Here is a 9,615-nt window from a genome sequence, read left to right as displayed (position 1 = left end):
TTCAGGATTTTCCCTGAAATTTCCTGACGAACGTCCCCCCCCAGCTCCAGAGCCCAGCGCTCCACTGGGCTCTCAGTGGGGCACTCACATCAGCTGCGGGGGTTGCTTGTGTGTTGGTGGAGGAAAGCAGGGTCTTGGCATGAAACGGAAGGCCCACTCTGGTGGGCTGTGCAAAGCGTGTGAGGACGGGCTAACTCCTGGGGGTGGGGGGTGGGGGTGTGGGGCAGGGCTACGGTTAGCGACCTGACAAGGGATGCTGAGGTCCAGAAACTTGCAGCAGGGGCTGCTTCCACGTGTAGGTCAGCGGGGCAAGGGGAAGACACCGGGTAACTCAGTTTCCGCAAGCGGAGAGCTTTCCAGTTCAGGAGCTGTGAGGCATGTGGAGTAGGCGGGGCTAAGAGCTGCGAGTCACGTGGGCGGGCGGGGCTAAGAGCTGCGAGGCTGCGGATGGGTGGGGTCGAGAGCTCTCTGAGGCACGTGGGTGGGCGGGGTTGAGTCAAGTGAGGCTCCTGGGACTACCGCAGATCTGCCAGGCCTAGGCTGAAGGTGGCGGTTGTTCTGTGGGAGCTGGAATCAAATCTCAGGGAAGAGGAGGCTCCTGACAGAACAGCACGGGGGAGGAAACGCCCTCTCCCCTGGCCCTGCGTCCGCCCGGCAGTCTGCATTCTTCCCGCTGGGCCGGAGGAGCTGAGGTGACAGCGGAGGGCAGAGGGCAGGGTCCTCCGTTTCCTCTGGGAGGTGATGAGCGCCTGCTAAGCCAGGGCCTCTGTTGGGCGGGAAGGTGGCGGGTTGCGGTGCCTTGAGGCCCTGCACCCCGGCCTGCAGCGGGCCTTCGTGACTTCCGGCCCATCTGGCCTGAAGACGGGAGGTCCCGAAGCGCCTGCCGGCCCTGCCAGTCTGGGCTGTCCCGAGCCTCCCGCAGGGCACCTGCCTTCCCTGATCGGCCAGAGGGCGTCGCGCAGGTCAGCTGAAACGGTCTCGGGAAGTGAGAGCAGGTGTGCGGTGAGGCAGAGCGTCCTCAGGGCTTGGAAGATGGTGTAGGGGGATTAGGGGGCAGAGGAGGCTGGGTGGAAGCATCTATGTCGCCCAGAGCTCCTCAGAAATGCAGAGTCTGGGGCCCCACCCCAGACCCTGCATTTTCCCAGGCACCTCACTGGACTAGAGCGTCCCTGGGGGTCCTGCGGCACAGGTGGAGAGCCAGGCTCTCTCCTGGGGATGACTGTCCCCCAGGGGCACTGGGCACCCTCTGGAGACATTTTTGGTTGTTCTATCTGCTGGGGTGGGGGTGGGTGCTCCTGGAATCCAGTGCGTGGGGGTTGAGGACCTGGCTTTGAAGCCCGGGGTGGCCCCACAACAAAGATCTGGCTCCCAAGTGTGCAGGGTATGGAGCCCTGGACACTGACAAGAGGGTGTAGAGGCTCTGCTGTGAGCCCCCCAACTCTTGGCCTAGGTCTTGGCCCTTCCTGTCCCCGCACCAGGCCCCCTCAAAGCCACACAGAAAGGCCAGATGTCAATGAGTCACTTACAGTTTATTTTTGCCTGAAAGTTTTTCACATCTCTGAACACAGCTACGTGACAGTAGTATTAACCATCAGGAAAAGCAACAGTGCGAAGGGAAAAGGTGGCATGTCTCGGCTCTTCTTCTTTTTTTTTTCTTTTTAGATTTTTTATTTTTTTGCTTCTGCTTCTTCCTGCACCAGAGTGCTGTAAAGTATGGGACCAGAGGGGAGCGAACAAAACCAAACAACAGAAAACAACAACAACAAAAACAAAACACGAGACAGAACACATTCACACGCACGCACGAAATCAAACCTGGCACAGAAAATGAATTAAGACTGAAACCCAATTTCTTTTTTTTTTCCTTTTTTAAAAAAATGAGGGCATAGTTGGGGGGGCTAATAAAGTCTACCTAGCAAAGTATAAAACGACAAAAGCATGGTTTCCATTGAATAAGATTAAATATATATAAAACAATTACATTGACTGGGGGTTAGGTCTGGAGGTGCTGAAAGAGGGGAGTATTTGTGCTAAACCAACAGAAGACGGGGCTTGGGGGAGAGGGGACCCCAAGTAAACCATGAGGGCTGTTCTGTACAGTGAGGGCTTGTTTATAAAAGAAACGGAGGTGGGTATGTCTTTGGGGCAGGTGGAGGGGCAGAGAAGGGCGGGAGGGAGTCTGCGTTGCAGTGGTCACATTCATGGGGTGGGGGCAGTCAGGCCGGTGGAGGAGATGTCTCTCTTCTCCCAAGAGACCATGCAGAAAGGCGGGCATGCATGAGGGACCACGGGAGGCACAGGACGGCGGGGAGGCCACGGGCGGCAGAGTCTCAGTCGGGAGGGGGATGGCAGAGGCCACCAGAGACGGGAGTGCTCGGGGGGAGGGGGTGGGGGCAGCTCTCTTACGGGACGGACGGGGGGACAGGTTAGCACCCCACCCCTCCAGATTCGTAAATGGGGGCCGAGAGGACGATGGGGCCTTAGAGGAGCAAGAAGACAATGTGGGGACCCCACTTCTCCTCCCCCAGTCTGACCCCCACCCTGTGAGGAAACTGGAGACTTCTGGAATCAAAATGCACGGTGGCGGGGTGGGCAGGGGGACGGACAGACGGACGGACAAGAGAGCATTAGCAGACAGAATCCCTTACAAAAAAAGCAATTAAATTTCCAAGGAGGTTCTTTTTTTTTTTCTTTTCCGTCTGTTTGTTTCCTTTAAAAAAATAACAAGAATACTACCACTACCAGCTGACTGGTTTGTACAGTACTACACGCCAGGGGCGGCCGGCGGGCAGGCGGGTGGGCGGGCGGGCGGGTCAAAGACTTCATAAATAACAGGCAGGTCCCAGACCTGCAATTTGTCAACATTTCTTAAATAGGCGCGTTATTTAAATCTTATGTACAACAAGAATCACTTTGCATAGCAATGGCGAGAACACAGGACGGGTGGGGTGATGGGACTGGGTCTTGTCCGATGGCGATGGTGGGGCAAGTTCTCGGCGGGCCTCGGAGGAGGACAGCATCCTTCCTCGGCCTCTGGGCCCAGTGGGGTCGCGTGATGTGGGGTCGGACTTGACTGTTCCCACACAGCATTGAACACAAAGGCAAAGAAAATCCACAAAGGGTCCCCCTTCCCCAAGCCCCCACCCCCACCCTCTCCCCCACCCACTGCCACTCTCCGGTTGCTACGAAGTCCGTTTTAGATCAGGTCAAGGTTTCCGATTATGAAGCTACAAGAATCAGGCGGGGGCTGGGCGTGCTTACGGACCCCCCCTCCCCACCCCTCCCCCCTCCGCCCTCTGCCCCCAGAAAGACTCCCCCATCTATCTCACAGCCAGGACGGGGGTGGGACCCCGAGACCCGCTGCTCTACGGCTATTAGTCAGGAGTTGTGAGTTGCGGTTGCAAACTGCTTCCTGCCGACGGGAGCTTCACCAGGCTTCCGTGTAGCGGACGTCCACCTCCTTCAGGTTGGGCAGCTTGGCCTGGGGGAGCAAGAAGGATCCGGTCCCTTCCAGAACCTAGTGGCGCGGAGCTCCACCTGTACACCAGTGACTACCGTTCCCACTGAGCCCTCCCCACTTTGTCACTGCCTGGGGCTCCGAAGCCCAGAACTGGGGGACCTTGGGGAGAACCCAGCAGGTGGGATGTGGCCAGCCCCAGGATAGCAGGTGACGGCTGCTGGTGAGTCCACGTCCACAGCCCAGAGGGGCTTCAAATCACTAGCTCTGGGGGTGGGGAGCCTGAGGTGTGTGCCCTCCGCTGTCACTTGCAGACTACGTGCCCATGGGCAGGGTCTGGGCCTCTAGAGCGGAATTCCTCCTCTGTGGAGGGACTCCAGGTCCAGTTGTGGCTCACAGGATGGGACGAGGGACTAAACCCAGAGCGCCCTGTGTGAGACCACACTGCGTGCTCAGCACACAGACTGTTCTCACTTGTCTATGATAATGTGCCCTCAAGGCTGCCAGGAGTTGGGCGAGGAGAATGGAGGAGGATCCCTGAGTTGCAGGTTCCTGGGGGTCGGCAGAAAGCCTTCACACCCAGGCTCTCTGACGGGATGTCACTGGACTATACAGTCCCACCTGCAGCTCCTCAGGGAGGCTTCCTGCTCCCCACCCCTGCCGCCCAGCCGTACTCCTGCTCTGCCTTCTTTTATAAACAGTTGACTTTTTTTTTTTAATGGCAAGCCTTTGCTCTACAGAGAGGCTGCTGGTCTCCTGCCTTTACATCCTGTCTCCCCAGCTTCCTGCGCACTGGCCTGCCCGGCAGGCTCACTTCTAACTCCTCCTTTCTGTATAGGCTCCTTCGGCCCAATGGTGGGCCGAGCAGGTGGTCCCCTCCCTGCTGGCCCCCAAGCCCTGACCTCCCTCAGTTTGCTGCGCGTGTTTGTCCGCTGGGTCTGAGCTCTCTCCTGGGTAGGGATAAACTGGCTGCACCTTCTTGCCCCCATTCTCAGCATGGGCCTGGCACACAGTAGGTGCTCTGAAGGCCATCTGGAGGCTTGGCCAGTGAGCGAGCCCTGGGCTGTGGGTCAGACTGAGCTGGCGGGCAGGGGGCCATGCTGGAGGTGGGCTTCCAGGGTGCCCAGGGGCCAGTGCACTCATGGCACTGTGTCTCCTGGCCCAGCCCTTCCTTCCCAGGGCACTGGGCCTGGGAATCTCCGGCCCTGATGAGACATGCTTTTTTTTTTTAACAAACAAACGTGTCTGCCTTCTACCATTCAGATTCTCTGTCTTTCCCCAGTTTTAAGTTGCCAGCCAAGCACAGCAGGCCGGTCCCAACTCTCGCCCATGTGACAGTTCCAGTCCTACAACCCTACTCTGTGGCACTACCTCCGCTTGTACTCTCCCTCAGAAACCCCGTTCACCACCTAACAGCCAGAACAAGCTTTTAGCATAATGCACTGCCCTTCTCGGAGCCTCGGCAAGCTTTCTACTGAACTCAAATAAAAATCCAGGGTCCTGCCGCGACCTGTAAGGGCTGATGCCGTCTGGCCCCAATCTTGTTCTCTAGTCACATCTGCTGCAGAGCCAGTGCATGCCGACCCTTCTCTGCCTCAGGACCTTTGCACGTGCAAAGGCAGGAAGGAGTGGGGGAAGGGATTACCTTCAGGTCTTCGTAGGTGTCTGCCGAGAGCTTGGTGCTGTTCATGTTTAAGCTGCAGAGACTCTTCATGGCTGTATGGGAACGGACAGACAGTCATCAGGTCAGTGAGACCCCGCCAGGGGCACCTGTACCCCAGTGTCCCCAGGGCTTGCTGCCCACTGTGGACTGGCCCAAAGGGACCCAGCTGTGACCACGGCCCTCGGGGCTGTGACCATGTGAGGGGTTGGGCTGGGCCTCGCTCATGTTTCCTGTCCTCAACGACATCAGCTCCAGGAGGGCAGGGAGAGTCACCCGCCTTGCTCCTGGCCCGGAGGAGGTCCTCGGTGAGCACGCGGTGCCCCGTGTGCCGTGGGGATGGAGAGAGGACGGGGGATGGGCGCGTGGACTCACAGCTGAGGGCCAGCAGGCCGGCGTCGGTGACGGGCGTCTCGCACAGGTTCAGCACCTGGAGCATCGTGAGGTGTTCCGACAGGAGCCGCAGGCCGGCGTCTCCGAACTGCGGGACAGACGCCCTCAGTCTGGGGCCCGCCTGGGGCCCCCCCGGGCACCTGGGGCTGGGGCAGCGGCCCAGGAAGGGGACGGGACCTGGCCCAGGCCTGAGGCCCATGGCCTGTACGCCGCTAGACACAGGCTGCCCTCAGTCATTTCAGAGACTCCACTTCCCTGACCTGGGTTCACACCAGGCCGGGTCTGCTGGGGCCGTGGCCCCGACAAGGGCCCTGCTCCCCCACCAGAGTCGGTGTTGCCATCTGTCAAGGGAGGCTGTGAACCCAGCGACTTGCGGCTCTGAGTGGGAGCCAAGACGGTCCTTCCCCGAGCAGGACGGGGGGCAGCTGGGGGCCCCGGCTGTGAGGTGGTGTCGGTGGGCCTGCACCTCACAGAGACCACACGTGCTGGTGATGAGTGCTTAAGAGCCAGACTGGTGTGGGCAGGACAGAGGGCACTGTGTGCCCTGCATTCATCATCACCCGGAGGAGACCCACAGGCCACCTGCAACTCCCCAGGCGGGGGCCTGAGACCCACGTCAGCTCCCCCAGGCTCTGCCTGGCATGTCCCTTCCCTGCTCTGGGCCTCGGCAGCTCCAACTGTGAGACGGGCCACTGGGCTTCACGGGGGCCTAGCCCTCCTCTGGCCTGGGACCCTGGGGGGCGCGGGTGCTGGGCTGCAGAGGGGCGTGGGGATCAAGCGGCTGGACCCACGGGTCTTGGGCAGAAAGCTGGCCATGGAGGATGGTGCAGGGCAGGCCTGGGGCAGGGGTGCAGGGTGGGCACAGAGGAGGGCGCAGTGGACAGTGGGCAGGCCATGCGTACCTGAGTGGACCACAGGTTTAGCTGCTTGAGAGAAGGCAGTTTGATGAGGTGCTCAGCGCAGGCACTGGTTACGTTGGTGAAGGCCAAACTGAGGTTCTCCAGGTTTCCGAAGGAGCCAGAGCTCAGCAAACGAGCCAAGTCAGCGTCCTGCATGTGGGTGAATGGGCAGGCGGGGTCTCAGGGGAGGCCTGGGGCCTCCCCACCACCACCTCCCCATCAAGAGCTCTAAATGGGGGGACAGCATGGCCCAGTGGGTTGTCCAGGAGGGCGGGGCTGCCTCCACGTCTCTGTGGGTGGCATCTGTCTGGCTGGAGAAAGCCTTGGGAGCGCTGAGTCACACCCTGAGTCACCACTGGGGTTTCCTAGGCCACGTCCCTCCCACAGCGTGTGTGTGTGTGTGTGTGTGTCTGACCCTCTTTCTTTCCCAGGCTTGTGCCCATTCCCTGCCTGCAAACACTGAGGTCCCCTCAACACTAAGGCCTGTGGGGATCAGCGAGTATGTGAGCATTAGATTCTGAGGTCGCTGAGGGTCCCTTCCATCTTTGTGATAGAATCCTTGAGTGTTAGCTGCCAACTGGTTGCCCTGAATTAAGGCTAACATCCTAGCTAGATGGGGCCATGTACTAAACCCAGACAATGATATATAAGCAGATGTGTCCATTGGAACGTCCAGGAAGGTCCATAAAGGGAAGAGGGGTGTTATTTGCCTCTTGCTCATGGCTTGAATGGAAATGAGATGGCTGGAGCTTCAGCAGCTCTTTTGGACTGTGAAGTGGAAGCTACGTGCCAAGGACAGGGGGGCAGTAGGAGGAAAGAACTAAGATCCCTGAAGACCTTATAAAATGGAGAAGGAAAGAGGCACCGACTTGATAAGCTTAGTGTCAAGATAAAATGAACTATTAGCACAGAATCTGGCACACGAATGCACAACGTATGTGAGCTATTATTGTCATCATTATGAATAACTTGTAACATGTAATCTTTATCACTTTTGGTTTCCTGCAACACAGTTCTAGCCTAGAAAAGCTGGCTTGTCAAGTACGGCTGAGTCCCTGTTCCCCTCTCCCCATCACCTCCAAGACAGGCTGTCTGCTGCTCCCCTCCAGGGAGGACTAGCCCACCTTCTTCCCTCCACCCAGCCTCCAGGAGGAAACCAACTCACTGTGGACTTGGAGGGCAGTGTTAGCCTGGTGGGCCCGCCTTTCCTTTGCTGCAAAGAGAAGCCAGCTGGTTAGGACCCACTTTTCCCTGAGCGTCCCCCCTGGACCCCCACCTCCAGTGAACACCTCTCAGGGCAGCAGCGGCAGACAACATGATGGTCTTGGTCTCAGGGCAGACCCCGAGGCCAGGCCCGAGTGCAGGTGGTTTATCAGAGAGGCGATTCCAAGGAACACCAGCAGGAGAGCAGGGAACTGAGGCCGTGAAGGCCCCTGAAGGGAGAGGGGGCGGCCAGCCCAGCCGGCCCCTGGGGCTCTGGGACATCAGAGGAGTTGGGGAGGCAGAGGCCCCGGTGGGGCGGAGCCGCACGCTCTCACCAGCTCCTTCAGCTCCCGCTGCCGGTCGCACAGCTGCTCGTACATGCGCTTCCCCACGCCCGTGCTCTCCAGGGTCGAGATGATCTGCAGCTGCGTGTCGTTGTTGTCGATGATGTTGTACTCCAGCATCAAGCACAGGATCTGCCGAGACCGGGAGGAGCGTCACCACCGGCTGGGACCCCGGGCAGGGCTGCTCCACCAAGGCTGCGGGGGCCCAACCCTCAGCCTGTCCCGAGAGCCCCGCGCGCCTGTGGAGGGCCGGGGTCGGGGCGTCCTGCGATCGGAGGTCCTGTCCTCCCCCCGCCCTCTGCACGATGCTGGGGGATCGCCTGCCCCGGTGCCCTCTCCGTGTCATGGGCACGCCCGGCAGCACCTGGCCAACAGCGCACGCATGATGTGGCCAGGCCCGGGGGCTGGGGAAGCCCGAGAGACAGACCACGCTCTCTCCCCTCGGCTTTCTGATTGCTTGACGCCCTCCCCGCCAACAGGTGAAGTCTAACTCCTGTCCTTGCCCCTGGGTCTAGCCTAGCTGACCCCCTTCTGGTGGCTAGAAAGTGACTCTGCCTGACCCTGAGGTGGAGGCCAGAGGAGAGACGTGGCTTCTGCCTGGTCTCTCTGCAGTGGCTCTGGGAGCCCCAGGCTGCTGGGGGCTCTGGGGAACAGAGAGGTGACCGAGTGCCCGGGGCTGGCGAGTGGACAGGTTAGGCCAGGGCTGCAGTGCCGACAGTGGCCTGGGAGCCCCAGCTGCTCCGTCTCCGTGGGCTGAGTCCCCTCAGGACGGCGCTGGACATGCAGAGGAGGCAGCCTCAGGAAGACCCAGCCCGCCCGCCCCCATCCGCCGCCACCCCATGACAGACCACAGTGAGAAGCGGTCAGCAGAGCCCAACCATCTGAAGACCCAGGAGCAAAACAGATGAGCATCACTGTTTGGAGCCCCCGCTTGGAGGCGGTCTGTTCTGCAGCAAAAGGCAGACAGAACAGAAACCTGCTCAATCCCTGGGACCGACAGACGATCACGAGTTAAATGAACGTGAAATGAACAGACAGTCTGACGAGGGCCTCCTGCCCCGCCAGGATCAGGAGGGCTGCCTCGTCTGCTGCCATGGCCCAGCTCCTGCAGTAGCTCTGGGCGCCTGGAAGCTCCTGGAAGGTGCTGCGTCAGCAAGGACAAAGGCCTGGGAGAGTCGGCCGCCTGGCCAGGGCGTGGGGCCGGCTCCTCACCTCCACCATGGTCTGGTTCCCCCTTAGCGCCAGGAGCATGCACGGTCCCAGCTTGTTCTCCGCCAGGGAGAGCAGGAACTTTTTGGTCTTGTAACAGGAGCCCATGAGGATGTGCACCTGTGAGGAGACACGGGCCAGGTGAGGGGCGCGACCGCCACGGGCTGCGCCCCGCGGTGCCTGCCTGTGGCCCAGAGACTGAGGCTGGAAGATGCTGACCAGACGCACCCCACACCCTGTCTGGACAGCAGATCTGAACCCATCACCAGACCCTCCCCGGGGGTTCAGAGGACCCCTCTGACATTGGCTCCCACGGGGATGAACCCTGTGGTCACCGCTGCCTGGGGTCAGCCAGTCCTAGAAGGACACGCCCTGCAGGGTCCACTCCTGGGAGGGATGCAGAGTCAGACCGCAGACACAGAAGGGGGCGGGCGGGGGGCCAGGTGGGGG

General features: G+C 60.2%; 1 protein-coding gene across 2 annotated transcripts in view; it reads right to left on the bottom strand.

The window, feature by feature from the left end:
- Positions 1-1,510: 1,510 nt before the first annotated feature.
- LOC122691556 (c-Maf inducing protein) overlaps positions 1,511-9,615 on the bottom strand; it is a 204,687-nt gene continuing 196,582 nt past the window's right edge. For both annotated transcript variants that reach the window (XM_043898139.1, XM_043898140.1), the window contains 7 exons: positions 9,169-9,285; positions 7,948-8,088; positions 7,575-7,622; positions 6,413-6,559; positions 5,493-5,598; positions 5,103-5,173; positions 1,511-3,481 (listed from right to left, as the gene is read on the bottom strand). In XM_043898139.1, the coding sequence (XP_043754074.1) occupies positions 3,428-3,481; positions 5,103-5,173; positions 5,493-5,598; positions 6,413-6,559; positions 7,575-7,622; positions 7,948-8,088; positions 9,169-9,285 (684 nt within the window). In that variant the 3' untranslated portion in view covers positions 1,511-3,427. The remainder of the gene's footprint in view (positions 3,482-5,102; positions 5,174-5,492; positions 5,599-6,412; positions 6,560-7,574; positions 7,623-7,947; positions 8,089-9,168; positions 9,286-9,615) is intronic.

Source organism: Cervus elaphus, chromosome 4, assembly GCF_910594005.1.
Source record: "Cervus elaphus chromosome 4, mCerEla1.1, whole genome shotgun sequence".
NCBI lineage: Eukaryota > Metazoa > Chordata > Mammalia > Artiodactyla > Cervidae > Cervus > Cervus elaphus.
Note: the sequence above shows the minus strand (reverse complement) of the source record. Positions and strands in the feature narration are given on the sequence as shown.